Source organism: Pipra filicauda, unplaced genomic scaffold, assembly GCF_003945595.2.
Source record: "Pipra filicauda isolate LSUMZ 115617 unplaced genomic scaffold, ASM394559v2 scaffold779_size94194_pilon, whole genome shotgun sequence".
In the NCBI taxonomy this organism is placed as follows: domain Eukaryota; kingdom Metazoa; phylum Chordata; class Aves; order Passeriformes; family Pipridae; genus Pipra; species Pipra filicauda.
In genome coordinates this window covers 34,389-49,294 of record NW_024104952.1, presented here as the reverse complement: position 1 = coordinate 49,294, position 14,906 = coordinate 34,389, and the positions used below count along the sequence as shown (strand labels likewise).

The following is a 14,906-nucleotide window of genomic DNA, read 5'->3' as shown; positions in this document are numbered from 1 at the left end:
GTAATTAGGTTTACCTTCTCTGTACTATCAGTTTTCATGGCTAGGCTTCGCAAACAAAGATTTGGGGAAGGCTCTATCCACATTTGTTACAAGCACGCTGGTGGCTAATAAGGTCAATACCAAACAGACATATCTGATTGCAAAAGGCACAACAGAAAGACTCCTTAAGTGGTATATTCTGCAAGGCACAGTTCTTTCTGCATTGTCTTTTCTCCTCGAGAGTGATCCTGTGTGCGATCTCAAAGGAAGCAGCAGCGTTATAGATGGTGTGCCTCCAGACCTCCCGATTGGAGGCCAGAGTAGACCAGTTCTGTTGATCAATATGGCCAAGGCTGAGATGTTGTTTCAGGCAGTCCTTGTATCTCCTCTTCGGGGCTCCTCTCTCGCGGCAGCCGGTGGCAAGTTCACCATAAAGCAGGACCTTCGGGAGGCAGTGGTTGGTCCTTCATCCTGGAGACGTGCCCTGCCCAGCACAGCTGTGTTCTCAGCAACATGGCCTCAATGCTTGTGCCTGCTGCCTGTTCTAGAACAGACGTATTGGTCACATCATCTGACCAGGGGATGTTTAGGATTGTACGGAGGCAGCGTTGATGCCTGAATAAACTCCCAGGGATTTTCTTTGCCTTGAACTCAGTGGATTAAGACATCAGAGGTTCTCCCCAAAAGTAGCACCTCTCAATCTGATAAATCTATGGAGCTTCAAAAGCTTTTTTCCTGCCAGGGGTTGCCCAAAATTGTTGCCAAATACCTCCAAAATGGTCAGGACAACAGAACCCTCTAACACTGCATTTTTAGTGTTAGAAAGCAAAGCATTACTTTATTCATGGCACTAGGTGTTTGTGAGGTTGACAAAACTTCTGCCTTCCACATAAACTCCAGTACAACCCTTTTTCACCTATTTATGCATTTTTAACAAAGAAAGAAATTATTGTTCATTGGTTCTAAATTACATAATTTCCTTTCATTAATTAGTATTCTGTCCACTACTGGTTATTAATTTCTTGGTTTGTGTGGTAATTAGTCCTAATCTTTAATCTTTTTAGCATCTTTTTCCTCCAGTAGGGATTTTCTGGCACAAATACTGAGTTTTAGTTAGTCTTCTTCGTTATTTGCTGGTTTCTGCAAAAATGTCCTTGTGATCCATAAATCCTGCGTTTCAGATGTCCAATTTCAACAATATGTCTTTCTGTCCTCGGTGTTGATCACTGAGGCATATCAAGGTTAATTTTAACAGAATTTACAGTTTTAGTACTTTTCCCAAGCTGTGTTTTCACAAAAGTAGTTGATGACATCTTTTTGCTATATGCTGACTAAAAGTGATTTAAGGCCTAACATAGCTAAACAACTAATTAAAAGGTTAATTAGGACCATTAAAAATTAGAAAAGTTATATCGTTTCCAACAGGGACAAGCAAGGTAAAGGTGGCTCTGATGCTGAGTAATCCTAGATGAATTTCCTTAATCCAAATGGCCCTTTGGATCTGGTTTATGACCACATTAACCCAAGAGCCAAGCCCTGACCCCCAGCCCCTGGAAGGCAGATCCTGTCCCTGCCTCATTCCTCAGGGCTCTTCCTGGGGCACTGGGATGTGGGATGTGCAATGCCAAGGGTAGGCTGATGGGGTGGCACCTGCCAGGCAGCTGAGCAGGGACAAGGAGGCCATGAAGCCCCAAGGCTGCAAGGACCACTTGTCTCCTCCTGGCATCAGGGGCACAGACAGCAGCCATGGCCAAAGGTCTGCAGAAGGTGGCTCTGTCAGGGCCTTTCAGCTTCTCCCCCTCCCTGTCTCCTCTCCAGCCCAGGCTGTCCTACAGTGTCCATGCCCTGCCCCTTTCCCTGCAGGCTGTCGTCATCCCCCCAGCTGCCCCACCTGGTTGGCACCTTCCTGCACTGACATCTCTGCGTCCTCCCTGGCTCTTCCTGGACACACAAAGCCTTGGGCTGATCCAGACTCCTTCTGGGTGATGTGTTGCATCACAGCACTGCCCTGGGAGTGAAATTCCTTTTTCCTCATGTCCAGTCTGGGCCTCACCAGCTGCCCTTGGTGGCATTGTTTCTTTCTCATCCTCATTTCCACTAAGAAGGAAAACTCACCATCTCTGAATCTGCCCTTCAAGCCCTCTCAGGCTACTCCTGCACTGTCTTCAATTCTCCACATCGAGCCAGTACCCTCAGCCTCCATGTATTTGTCCTGTGCCCGAGGCTTCCAAACCCCACTTGAGAGATTTCCAGGTCCTCTCCAAGGTTTTTGCAGATGGAAACATTGTGTGCTTAGTCCAGGAAGGATGGAGTGAAATTTTTTTCCCAAGTCTTGTACTCACAGAGCAAATGAGTACAAGGCAATGGCTTTAAAATGAATGAGGGTAGACTTCGACTGGATATGAGGAGGAAATGACTTATGATGAGAGTGGCACAAAACCGTAACTGTTTTCCCAGATAAGTGGTTTCCCCCTGCCTGGAAGTGTCCAAGGTTAGGAGCTTTGTGCAACCTGAAATTTTAAAAGTTGTCCCTGCCCATGGTAGGGGTGATGCGTGAGCTGCTCTTTTAGGTCCTTTCCAAAACAGACCATTACATGATTCTTTGATTCCAATACCCACAACTCCTTTCCACAGCTCTCCAAATACCTACATAAACCATGCTGGCATTTTAATCCTAATTCCCAAATTTCCATAAAAAGAGAAAGAATTCGCATTTCTAGGACCTGAATTGCCATGCTTTTGGAAGCATGGAACTCCTCCGTGGGGGAGTACCTGGGTGTTCCCATGTGAACCTGAGCATGCATTATTGACACATTGAACTCTTTGTTTCATGGGCCCCCAACACCAAAGGATCAAGACCTCAAGTATCCCTTTGACCACAGAAATTGAAACAATCAGGTCTCATTGCTGGATCCATGGGGGGTGAGATCTTTCTTCTCCACTACCTACCCTTGTCCTTTCCTTCTTTTTCCTTCCTATGTATTTTCTGAAGTGATATATTTATAGTTTTATAGAGAATAACCCAAGTAGCTACATACCTCCTTTCCACTGCAATTGACCACCTCTCTGGCTGCTCCATCCAGCCAATTTCTCACCCAGTTTAAAAGGCAGAGGTTTCTTGAGAGGGATGTTTTTTATCTCAGCTCCAGCAAGACTTTCGGTCTGGTCTCCCTCAGTGTTCTTTTACCCAAGAGAGGCCATCACAGCCTGGGTGGGCAGACAAAGAGCTGGGCAGAAAAGGCAGCTGGATGATGATGCTGAGAGAGCAGAGGTGAAGGGGTCGCACCCTCCCTGGTGTCCACTGGGACATACTGGGGCATTGTGGGGCAGCACAGGGGACTCTGCTGAGACCTGGGCAGTTCAGCACCTCTATCATGGCTCAGAGGACACAACTCTCACCATGTTTGTTCATGGCATTAAACTGGGATGCCATTCAGGGCACACCTGACAGGTAGGTGGACTGTCCAGTCAGGAAGTTCATAGGACAATTCAGGAGGGAAGGGAGCTCAGTGCTCTGCAGTCCAATGTCCAGCTCCACGCAGGGCCAGCTCTGAGCTCACACCATGTGGCTCAGTAAATGTCAGCATCCACAGAGAGATTTTACACACAAACCAGGCCTCTACCTCCCCCCTCAAAAGTAAAAGAGATGAGGACTTTGACCAGCTCCTTGAAAACAAGCCTTGTTTTGCCCTACCTCCTGAAATTCCTGGGAATATCTACCTTGTCCAGAGGATGGGGTTCCTCCTGCAGGGCTGCTAGCACATGTCCAGGCCATGGGGTGCTTTGTGTTGTGCTTTAGGGATGGAACTGCCCATAGACTCTCCATATTATTGTTCCCATAGACTCTCCAAACCACATTGGAGAGGAGAATTGGAAGCACAAAAGGTGAAGATCACAGGTTGAGATAAGAACTGTTTACTGGAAACTGCAAGATGAGAAAAGGAACAGCAACAGCAACAATATTAATAACAGAGAGCACAAGAGAGGCGAGTGATACACACACAGAAGCACAGGAATCACTTCCCCAGTCAATGCTGTCCCTCCGAGGTGTCTGTTAAGTTCATTTAGTCCATGACTGTGGGTTCTATCCACCCTGGATGTCTCCCAGGGCAGGGTTGGGGTGCTGTGGGCTGGTTTCAAGCTGCATCAGGAGCTCACGACTGGTGTATCTGGAGCAGTCCATCCTCATTGTCCATGGGAGTTCTGGGATACAGTGGCAGTGTCATTCAGCAACCAGTATTATACAATTGAACATCGCAGACTGTTCTCACCCCAAACCAAATCCCCTTGAGGTACACACCATGTTTCCCTGTCCCTCTGCATCACCCAGCAAGTGCCCCCAGATCCTTGAGCAAAAACAATCCCACAGTTGAGTTTGCCTTTGTTTGAGGCAGGACTGATCCAAACTGTCTTCCCTCACATGTTCCTCACGTGCACCATGGGGACTTTATCCCCTCTGATGGTACAGGGAGGTTCTGATGGGCAGGGTCAGCTCAGTTGGTGGAGCCTCGGGTGTGAACTGACCAGGTAGCCTTGGCTAAATGGAGATCCCAATGTTTCAAGGTCCCACCACCCAATGCTTTCAAGGTGGTTTTGAATGGTGCATTGTTCTATTCAACTTTCCCAGTGGCTGGTGCATGATGGGGAATATGATACACCCACTCCATCCTGAGCTGTCTGGCCCAGGGGTCCATGAGGCTGTCCAGGGCTTGTTCCCACCATTGTAAACACAGGGTATGATGTGATCCATCTACCAGGCCTCCCCATATCTGTATTTCCACCATCGTCCCCCATCCCACAGAGACTTTACCTGCTTGTCCTTCTTGTTCTCAGCACGTTTCACAGTCATGAATAACCCAGGACATGGTGTCTATGGTTAAATCCACCCCTCCATCATGAGCCAATGTTCCATCTCTTCCTGATGACCTGAGGCGTCCTGGGCCCACTGAGCCAGAAATAATTCATTCTAGTGTTGCCAGTCCAGATCCACCCGAGACACTTTAATCTTAGCATCTCAATCCACGTGTTGTCCCTACAACATATCAGGAACCGTCAGTGAAGAGAGCGTGACGTTTTTCATTTTCTGGGAGCTGATAATATGGTGGGGCCTCCTCAGCATGTGGCTCCTCCTCTGATGATGATGATAGTCTGAAATTTTCACCTTCAGGCCAGTTTGTGACAACTTCCAAGATCCCTGAGTAACTGGGATTTCTGTGTGATCTTGCTGTGTGATCAGAGCCATCCACTGGCTCCACGTGGCATCATTGGCATGATGTGTGGAAGGGACTTTCCCTTTCAACATCCAGCCCAGCACTGGCAGTCGGGGTGCCAGGAAAAGCTGTGCTTCAGTGCCACTCACTTCTGAAGCAGCTCGAACCCCTTCAGAAGCTGCCAGGATCTCTTCTTCCAGAGGGGGTGTAACAGGTCTTGGATCCTTTGTATCCCAAAACTCCAGAATCCTAGGGATCATCCTCAAGTCTCCCAAGGTACTTTCTGCCAGAGGCTGGGGAAGGACCATTCTCCAGGGTCTCTGGAGCTGCTGGGGTTGGGGGCATTGATGTCCAGCTTGCCTCTCTCTCCTCCTCCTCCTCACCATTGTCCCCACTGCACAGGGTACATTTCCCACTGGAAAAACAGGGATTTGGGGGCAAAAAGCCATTTTTTTTAATGGGGAATGTCCCTGGGGGTCATGGTTGCACCAGGGTGAGGCTGCTCTAGGGCAGCTGCTCTCTTACCTTGGAGCTTTCCTCCTCCTCCTCCCACTCCCCCTCCTTGCCATCATCCTCCCTGTGTAGGGCACATTCCCCAGAGAAAAAACAGTGAGCTGGGGGCAGAAAATTGCTTTTCTGAGGGGGAGCCTCCCTGGGGGTCCTGGTCATGCCAGGACATCCTTCCTCCTTCTCCCCTCTCTCCATGTCCTCCTCCTCCTCACTGCCCAGGGCACATTCCCCAGAGGAAACCCAGTGATTTTGGGGCACAAAACTGTTTTTCTGAGGGGGATTCCCCCCAGGGATCCCAGTCATGTCAGGACAGCCTTCGTCCCTGACCACCCCCTCCTCCTCCTCTTTCTCCTCACTGCTCAGGGCACATTCCCCAGAGAGAACTGGGGGCAGAAAGCTGCTGTTCTGAGGGGGAACCTCTCTGGGGATCCCCGTTGTGCCTCTCTCCCTCTCCCTGTCCTCCTCCTCCTCATCCCCACCACTCAGGGCACCCCTGAGCTTGGCCCAGAAGAGAGGCCGGGCAAGAGGCTCGCTGGGCCAGCGCAGGTGGGTGCGGCGCAGCAGCACACGGCGCATGCGGTGGAAGGCTGAGAGCTCAGCCTCAGGGATGTCCTCGAGGAAGACGAGCACAAGGACATCACGCAGCTCGTCGAAGAGGCGGTAGCTGGCGAGCTGGATCTCCAGCGAGCACCACTCACTGCGCAAGTACCCGCGGCTCACCACGCACACCGTGCGCCGGCTGTTGTACACGGCATCCACGATGTTGTCCACAATGGCGCGGCCGGGGCGGAAGTCGCGGTGGTGGAGGCAGAGCCGCAGGGCCCCGTGCTCCAGCTCGGGCACCAGCTCCTCCAGCACCCAGCGCTCGTCCGCAGAGTTGTAGGACACGAAGGTGTCGTAGGCATAGCGGCGCCGCTCCCGCTGCCAGCGCCCACGCGCCCACGCCCGCAGCAGGTACAGGTGGTAGCGCAGCCGCCAGTACCCGCGGTGGTGCAGCAGCGGCAGCGCCAGCAGCAGCAGCACGGCCGGTGCTGTCCCTGCGAACAGGTATCGCCCCATGTCAAGGTAGCACACACGTGTGTCAAAGCTGTGCAGGTATGCTGGGGCCCCACCCGCCTCGCCACAGGTGTAGTTGTACAGGTAGACCACCTGCACAGGTCCCTGTGCCAGCCAGGCCGGCAGCCAGACGTTGGCACAGCTGCAGCTCAGCGGGCACTTGCGCAGGTCTAGGTAGCGCAGGGCGGGTAGGCGTGTGGTAAGCGCTGTGTCCAGCCCGCGCAGCTCGTTCTTGGCCAGGCGCAGTTCCTCCAGTTGCGTCAGATTGCCAAAGACCTCGGGGCCGAGCCCACGCAGCCCCGCGCTCTCCAGGTCCAGACTGCGCAGGCGGCTCATGTTCTTGAAGACGCCAGCAGGCAGGGCACCCATCCCACCACTGCCGTCGGCCAGCGTCAGGTACCGTAGCTGCGCCAGGTCGTCGAAGGCATCGGCAGGCACAGCCGAGAGCGCGTTCTGTGACAGGTACAGCGAGCGCAGGGCACCCAAGCCCTGGAAGAAGTGATGTGGGACCACGCGCAGCCCGTACGGCTGCTGCGCCTGCAGCTTCAGGTCATAGAGCCGGTGCAGGTGGCGGAAGGGTGGCGGCTGCCGCGGGCGCCGGCTCAGGTAGCGCAGCGCGTTGGCGCGCAGATCCAGCACGCCCAGCGTGGTCTGCACTGGCCGGAACGCTGCCTCGCTCACCTCCAGCAGCCGGTTGCGGTCCAGGTAGAGCCGGCACAGCTGGGGCAGCCCCTGGAGCGCGGCGGCCGCCAAGTGTCTCAGGTTGTTGCCACCCAGGTCAAGGGTCTGCAGGCGGTTGAGCCCCCTGAAGGCGCCGGGGAAGAGCACAGCCACGCGGTTGTTGCGCAGGTTGAGATCACGCAGCCGGTGCAGGTCGGCAAAGGAGCCAGGCAGGAGGTCGGTGAGCAGGTTGTTGTCGAGTCGCAGGTGCCGCAGGTCGTGGAGTCCCCACAGCGCCGCACGGTCCAGCCGCGCCAGCCCGTTCACATCCAACCGCAGCCGCCGCAGTGCCGGAGTGTTGGCGAAGGCACGGGGACCGACCACCAGGATGCGGTTGAAGCGCAGGGACACGTTGTGGAGCCGCCGCAGCACTGGGGCCCTGTGGCACGACGGCAGCCACCGCAGCAGGTTGTGCTCGGCCACCAGCTCACCCAGTGCCGCGCGCTGTGCCAGGCCCAGCAGCTGCTCCACGCAGCCCAAACTCTGCAGCCGGTTGCCAGATATGTCCAGGGCACCCAGTACCGGGCAGTCAGCCAGTGCATTGGCAGGCATCGCTGCCAGCCCTGTGTGCCGCAGTTGCAGCCGCCGCAGCCACGGCCCCACAAGGTGCTGGCACAGCTCGGTCAAGCCCCCCGCGCCCACCTGCAGGCCTGACACGTCCACGCAGCGCGGGGGTACCACCCTCAGCAGCCGTGCCACGTCCAGTGGGTTCCCAGCCAGGTGCAGCCGTGTCAGGTTGTGCAGGCGCAGCCGGACGAGGGGCGCTGGGTCCGAGATGTTGTTGTAGGACAGGTCGAGCACCCGCAGCCCCTCGGGCAGCACCTCTGGGGCCGCCCCTGACAGAGTCCCCAGGGAGTTGTTGCAGAGCAGCAGGACTCTCAGTGCAGGTGGCAGCCCCGGTGCCAGTGCTGACAGGGTGTTGCCACACAGGTCGAGCAGATCCAGGCGGGGAAGGTGCCCCACAGCCATGGCCACGGGGCCCAGGGCACTCAACCGGCCCCCCCGCAGCCGCAGTGTGGCCAGTACAGGCAGCGCCCGCAGGGCCCCCGGGGCCACAGCGAGCAGTGGGTTGTGGTCCAGCCGCAGCGTGCTCAGGTTGCCCAGCCCGGTGAAGACCCCCGTGGGCAGCACTGACAGGTGGTTGTGGGCCAGGTCCAGCTGGGCCAGTGCCAGCAGCCCCCGGAAAGCCCCCCGGGCTAGCAACTCCAGCCGGTTGTGGGTCAGGTCGAGGGTGCGGAGCCGCGGGAGGTGGGAAAAGGCATCAGGGGGCACCTGGTGCAGGGTGTTGACCGAGAGGTTGAGGGAGGTGGTGTTGGGGGGGAGGTCACCCACGGCAGCCCCCACGGTGGTCAGGAAGCGCTGGACGCAGCGGAACAGCCCTGGGTCCCACGGAGCCTGGATGCAGTTGCGGAAGCCGTAGGGAGAGACGCCCGTGGGCACTGTCATCAGTGTCACCAGTGTCACCAGCAGTGGGGCGTACATCCTGCCCTGTCCTGGGGGGATCCTGAGAGGCAGGAGAGAGGGAGAGAGAGGAGTGAGGGATGTCTTCAGCAACCCAGGGACCCCCTTTAAAGCCCAGGGACCTCCCTTGGGGCTCAGGGACTCTCCCACATACCAACCCCAGAGAATCCCCCTTACACTTTAGGGACCCCCCTCAGGGCTCAGGGCCTCTCCCACACACCACTCCAGGGACCCCCCCCCTCACAGACTCCAGGGAGCCCCCCCAGCACCCCAGGGACCCCTCATCCACACTCTAGGGACCCCCCTCTCCCCCAGTCCCCAGGGATTTTGGGGGCCCCCATCTCCCCCCCAGCGGGATCCCACCGTGCTGCCGCCTCAGCCTCAAGCGATTTTGGGGCAGAAAAGGGAAGTTTTAGGTATTGTTTTGTGTCACTGCTTCCCTCTCCCCCACCCCCCCCCGTGACGTGACTGGAGGCAGCCCCTGCCCAGATGGATTTGGGTGTCTCCAAAGAGGCTGGGGGGAAGCACAGCTGGGTCACCCCCCTCCTGGTGAGCCCCCTGGGACCCACAGTCCCGTGCCCTTCTCCCCCCCTTAATTCCTGCTCCCCCCGCCTGCTCTTGGTTCCTCTTCCCCCACCCCCCCCAAACCGACCCACCTGGTTTTGGTTCCTCAGGGGAAGTACTGAGTTATACCGGTCTCCAGTGGGCTGTACTGGGTTGTACTAGTGAATTTGGGTAGCTGGGGGGTCTATGGAGGGGCTCAGAGGGGCTGCAGGGACTGGTGTACATCAGGGTCTGTGGGCATATTGGGATCTGGAGGGTTATAGGGGGCTGGGGGGACCCTGGGGGGCTGCAGGGATTGGGGTGTGTCAGAGTCTGGGATACTGGGTTCTGGGGGGGTTATAAGGGTGCTGGGGGGCATTGGATGGGGGGTGTATTGCAGTCTGGGGGGCTTACGGAGGTCTAGGGGGGCTATTGGGGTCTGGGGTGTCTCTTAGGCTACAGACATTGGGGTGCATTGGGGTCTGGGGGTTCAAGGATCTAGAAATGCGGGGGGGCCCTGGGGTTTCAGTAGGGATCCCTGAGGTGTGTTTAGGGGTCCCTGGTCCCCACCCTGTGATGGGGATCCCAGAGGTGCAAGGGGGGGTTCCTGGGGTGCCAGGTGTGTCCCTGGGGTGCTTTTAGGGGTCCCTGAGGTTTGAGGGTCTTGTTTCCAAGCCTATGCCCCACCCCCTGAAGAACTGACCCTGCCCATAAAGTGAACCCCTAAGCCCCGCCCCCACAACCCCTCCCCCTACACAGCCCCCGCCACTATAAAAGGAACCCCTTAAACACTGAGACACTCCTGTCCCCGCACCCCCCTGCCGGTGTCCCCCATCCCAATCTCTCCAGAGCCCCCATGGTGGCACCTGCCCCCCCCAGATCCCCCCTCCCCAAGTGTTCCCCATCCCCATCTCCCCAGAGCCCTCCCCCTCCCACCCCCCATTTCTTTCCCTTTATCCGGCAGCACTTGGAGGGTCACAGACATTTATTGGGGTGTAGCAGACCTGGGGGGATTCCCAAAGTGGGGGGTCATGGACAGGGGTCTCCAATAATCTGAGGGGTGCTAGAGTCAAGAAGGGGACCCCACCCTGGGCTGGGACCCTGGGAGGGTTGGTTGGGATCCTGGGGTGGGGGTCCCATGGGGGGGCTGGGGAGGGGTCCCAGGGTGAGGGGTCTGTGCGGGGGATACCAAACAAGACTGGGGCATCAGGATTGGGGTGTCATGTCCCATGGGGACGACCCTTGGAGAGGGGGCTCTGGGCTGCAAGATCCCCTGGGGGTGGGTCCTGGGGGTATACTCAGGGGGATCCCAGTGTGGGAGGCCCCCATGGGGTGGGGCAGTGTCTCAGCACAATGGTCCCATAGGAGCCCCCAGTAAGATCAGGGGTGTGAAGCTCTCTCCCCCCCCAGGCCGGGGGCGCTGAGGGGTGGGTACCAGTGCAGGGTGGGGGTCCCCATTCAGATGCCCCCCCACTCGGGCCCTCGCAGGCGCCGAACCAGCTGCAGGTCCTTGGGGAACAGGGTGACCCTGCGGGCGTGCAGCGAGCACAGGTACGCATCTTCCAGCAGTCTCACGATGAAGGCCTCTGCTGCCTGCACCCCAAAAAAATCAGGGGGAGCCCCCAACCCCCCCCCGATTTCCCTCAGCCATCCCCAGGAGGCAGCAACCCCCAAAACCCCCAGACACCCTCTCCAAACCCACCCACAGGGGACTGGGGGAAATGAAACACCCTGTGGCCCTAAATGGGTGAGGGGTCCCCTTGTGCCCTGACAGCCCCCCCCAGCACCCATAGGTTCTAAACATCCATGGTCCCCTACCCCAGAACCCATAGAACTCCCTCAGCCCCCCTGACACCCCCTCACATCCATGGGGACCCTCTCAGACTCTCCCCCTCAGCTCCCATGAGACCCCCCTCACCAAACCTTTCAGCTCCCACAGGCCCCATCCAGCCCCCCTCAGCACCCAGAGACGTTCCTGGACCCCTCAGCCCCCAAGGACCCCCCAGTACCCATAGGACCCTCCCACCTTCATGGGAACCCCCTAGCACCCATGGGACCCCTTCAGACCCTCTGGGACCCCCCACCCAGTACCCCCAGGTCTCCCACAAGCCCCCAGAGGACCCCCCCCAGCCCCCCGGGCCCCCCCACCTCCTGCAGGGCCAGCAGGGCCAGGCGCTGCCAGCGATAATCGACCCCCCGGGTGAAAAGCAGGCACAGCTCCCGCACCTGGGACAGGGGGGGACACGGGGACAGCTCAGGGGACACAGGGACATAGGGGCAACGTAGGGACAGCAGGGGACACGGGGAGTGGGGGGACAGTGGGACAACATGAGGGGGATATGGGGACACCTTGGGCTGGGGCTACCACCCTGGGGACATCCTGGGACTCCCTGGTTGTCACCCTGGACACACTCTGGGGACACCCCAGGGACAGGGACGTTCTGGGGATATCTTGGGGATGCCCTGGGGAGTGAGGTCATGGGGACATCATGAGGGGGACACCCTGGGGATACCCCAGGCACAGGAACATGGGGACACCACCCTGAGGACATCCCAGGAGGGGGACTGGGGTACACAGTGACACTTTGGGGGGGTCCCAGTGTGGATCTGGGGGGTCTCAGAGGGAGTTTGAGTGGGTCCCAGGGCAGGTTGGAGGGTTCTAGGTTGGATTTGGGGGGACCCCAAGGGGAATTTGGGTTGGATTTGAAGGGATCCTGGGGATTGTTTGAGGGGTCCCGGGGGTTCTTGAGGAGGGCCCAGGGAGGATTTGGGGTGTCAGGAGATTTGAGGGTGGACTTAGGGGTCTCAGGGAGTGCTTGGGGAGTCCCAGGGTGGATTTGGGAGGTTCTGAGAGGGGCTGGAGGGTCCCAGCAAGGTCCCCGGGGAGTTTGGGGGGGTTCTGAGGGGGACTTGGGGTCGGTTTTTTGGGGTCTCACCAGGTGGGCAAAGGGGCCAGGCTGCAGCAGCAGGCAGGTGCCCATGGGTGGGTTTAGAGGTCCCAGGGTGTGTTTGGGGGTCAGTTTGGGGGTCCCAGGGTGGGTGTTGGGGTTTGGGGGGTTCCCAGGGGTTGCTTTTGGGTCTCACCAGCCGTGAGAAGGGCCAGGCCGCAGCAGCAGGCAGGTGCCCAGGGGTGGGTTTGGAGGTCCCAGGGTGTGTTTGGGGGTCAGTCTGGGGGTCCCAGGGCGGGTGTTGGGGTTTGGGAGGTTCCCAGGGGTTGGTTTGGGGTCTCACCAGCCGTGAGAAGGGCAGAGGCCGCAGCAGCAGGCGGGTGCTGCTCTGGTAGCGGCGGATTTCCTGCAGTGCCCGCTGGCCCGGGCGGAACCCTAGAGGGGGACAAAGGGAGGTATGGGGGCTATAGGGAATCTATAGGAGATCTATAGAGCCTGGGAGGCACAGGAGGGGTATAGGGGACTTCAGGGGATCTATAGGGCCTGGGGAGACACAGGAGGCTACAGGGAATCTATGGGGGGCTGCAGGGGTGAGAGGGACAGTGGGGAGCTATGGGGGAGTAAGGGGGCTATGAGGGGTATAAGGGATTTCTATAGGGCCTGGGTGGACATAGGGGTACGAGGGATCTATAGGGGGCTACAGGGGATGGCTGGTATGGGGGGGCTATAGGGGATCTATGGGGGGCTTTAGGGGACAGCAAGTATGGGGGGCTATAGGGGACAGGGTATAGGGGCTATAGGGAATTTATGGGGGTCTGTAGGAACAGGGGATATGGGGGCTATAGGAGGTCCATATGGGGGTATGGTGGGCTCTAGGGGGGTTTATAGGGGTGTCCATAGGGGTATCCCCCCACACTCACTCCGTACCCGCCGGCGCGGGGGGGGCGATGGCGGGGCTGGAGGGGGGCGACGCCGCCGGGGGGTGGGCTTGGGGCGGGGCATGGCGAGGCCGCACCCACCGCGGGCTCGGTGCGGGGTCCGGGAGTCAGGGAGACGCTGGAGAGGACCCGGGGGGACCGGGGAGGGAGGTCAGGGCAGGTCCAGGCAGCCGGTGAGACCCCCCCTCGCCCTTCCCGGGTGTGCTTCCCCCCTGTTCACCGCCGTGACGTCACTCCCGGACTCCCCCGGACCCGCCGCCGTTCAAACCTCCCGCCGCTCTGCGCCGCTCAACGTCACTTCCGTACGCACCGCCCCCGCCAATCGCGGCCCGCAACCGCTCCGCCCCGCCCGGAGGCCGCGACTCGATGGTGCAGCGGCGGCCGCGGAGTCGTTAGCATAAATCTACAGTGGCCACGCCCCGCGGCACCCAGCGCGGCGGAGATCCTACTATGGTCCCCATATGGTCTCGGTGTGATCCCTGTCACTCCCAGATTGATTCCAGTCATCCCCAATATGATCCTAGTGATTTCCAGTCACTCCCAGTGTGAGTCCAGTATGACCCCAGTCACTCCCAATACAATCCCAGTATGATTTCAGTCACTCCCAGTATGATCCCAGTCACACCCACAATGGTTCCAGTCAATTCCTATCCCTACCAGAATGTTACCGCTGTGATCCCAGTCACTCTCGGAATGATCCCAGTTTGATCCCAGTAACCCCAATATGATCCTAGTGACTTCCAGTCAGTCCCAGTGTGAGTCCAGTATGATCCCAGCTGATCCCAGTCACAATTACAATGGTCCCAGTCAATTCCTGTCACTACTAGAATGATCCCAATATGATCTCAGTCACTCCCAGTATAATCCCCATCAGTCCAAGTCAGTCCCAGTATGGTACCAGTTGCCCCCAGTGTGGTTCCAGACACTCCCAGTATGAACCCAGCATGGTTTCAGTTGCTCTCAGTATGATCCTAGTTGCTCCAGTTGTGGTCCCAGTACATCCAGTATGGTTCCAGTATCTTCCAGTTGATCCCAGTTGCTCCCAGTGTATCCCTTTTGGGCTCCCAGCATGGGCCCAGGAGCTCCCAGTGCCTGCCAGTGCCTGGCAGGAAAGGGACCATGGAAAGAGGTCTGAAGCAGTGCCTTTGGGACTGATCCCATGGAATGTGGACTTGGAGCAGTTCCTTCGGGACTGACCCTGTGGAATGTGGACCTGGAACAGTTCCTTCGGGACTGACCCCATGGAATGTGGACCTGGGCCTCCTCCTCCCCCCACAGCAGCAATTGCAGTTTTAACTGAAGTTAAAGCTGTTCAGTTTAACTGAACAGCTGAACTGTTCCTGGAGCTGCTATGGGATGGCTTTCCCTCCATCATCATCATCATCGCTGCGATGCCTGGGGCCCCTTGGGCATTAGGGGAGGGAATTTGGGGGCTGTTTGGGGGGCACTCAGGGACAACCCTGTCTCTAATGGGGCCGCATGACAGGAGTTGTAGTCCAGGAAGTGAAGTGACTCAGCCAAAGACACCACCCCAACCATGCATTCTTGGGTGCTGATTGGTTGGCGGTGTTGATGGGTGGGCGCAGCAGCCAATGGGAGGC

The 14,906-nt window shown here is 57.9% G+C and overlaps 2 protein-coding genes across 4 annotated transcripts; both read right to left on the bottom strand.

Moving 5' to 3' along the window:
• Positions 1 to 3,878: 3,878 nt before the first annotated feature.
• Positions 3,879 to 10,134, bottom strand: LOC114003830 (toll-like receptor 13). Of its 2 annotated transcripts, XM_039389835.1 has the most exons (3): positions 9,593 to 10,134; positions 5,715 to 8,979; positions 3,879 to 5,604 (listed from the first exon to the last, which is right to left on the bottom strand). In XM_039389835.1, exons 2-3 carry the CDS (start codon positions 8,955 to 8,957, stop codon positions 5,569 to 5,571), a joined length of 3,279 nt encoding a protein of 1,092 aa, XP_039245769.1. In that variant the 5' UTR covers positions 8,958 to 8,979; positions 9,593 to 10,134; the 3' UTR covers positions 3,879 to 5,568. The 2 variants fall into 2 exon arrangements, with proteins under 2 accessions (XP_039245769.1, XP_039245770.1); XM_039389836.1 differs by lacking the exon at positions 9,593 to 10,134 and having other exon boundaries at positions 5,715 to 9,021.
• Positions 10,135 to 10,446: 312 nt separating this feature from the next.
• LOC114003835 (histone H3-like centromeric protein A) lies at positions 10,447 to 14,885 on the bottom strand. 2 transcript variants are annotated; one of them, XM_027751193.2, is made up of 5 exons: positions 14,204 to 14,885; positions 13,288 to 13,423; positions 12,711 to 12,802; positions 11,628 to 11,705; positions 10,447 to 11,072 (listed from the first exon to the last, which is right to left on the bottom strand). In XM_027751193.2, the coding sequence occupies exons 1-5, from the start codon at positions 14,546 to 14,548 to the stop codon at positions 10,938 to 10,940; spliced, it is 786 nt and encodes a 261-aa protein (XP_027606994.1). In that variant the 5' UTR covers positions 14,549 to 14,885; the 3' UTR covers positions 10,447 to 10,937. The 2 variants fall into 2 exon arrangements, with proteins under 2 accessions (XP_027606994.1, XP_039245768.1); XM_039389834.1 differs by lacking the exon at positions 14,204 to 14,885 and having other exon boundaries at positions 13,288 to 14,194.
• Between the last annotated feature and the right edge of the window lie 21 nt (positions 14,886 to 14,906).

What these genes read in the sequence shown, in the direction of transcription:
- LOC114003830 (XM_039389835.1), bottom strand. Translation starts at nt 8,957, where the DNA reads ATGTACGCCCCACTGCTGGTGACACTGGTGACACTGATGACAGTGCCC. An exon ending in AGGAGGAGGAAAGCTCCAAG is followed by an intron (nt 5,605 to 5,714) that starts GTAAGAGAGCAG and finishes CTGTTTTTCCAG; the next exon opens with TGGGAAATGTACCCTGTGCA.
- LOC114003835 (XM_027751193.2), bottom strand. Translation starts at nt 14,548, where the DNA reads ATGGGGTCAGTCCCGAAGGAACTGTTCCAGGTCCACATTCCACAGGGT. An exon ending in AACCACACTGGGGGCAACTG is followed by an intron (nt 13,424 to 14,203) that starts GTACCATACTGG and finishes GGTCCTCTCCAG; the next exon opens with CGTCTCCCTGACTCCCGGAC. An exon ending in CTCTGCCCTTCTCACGGCTG is followed by an intron (nt 11,706 to 12,710) that starts GTGAGACCCCAA and finishes CCCCTGTCCCAG; the next exon opens with GTGCGGGAGCTGTGCCTGCT.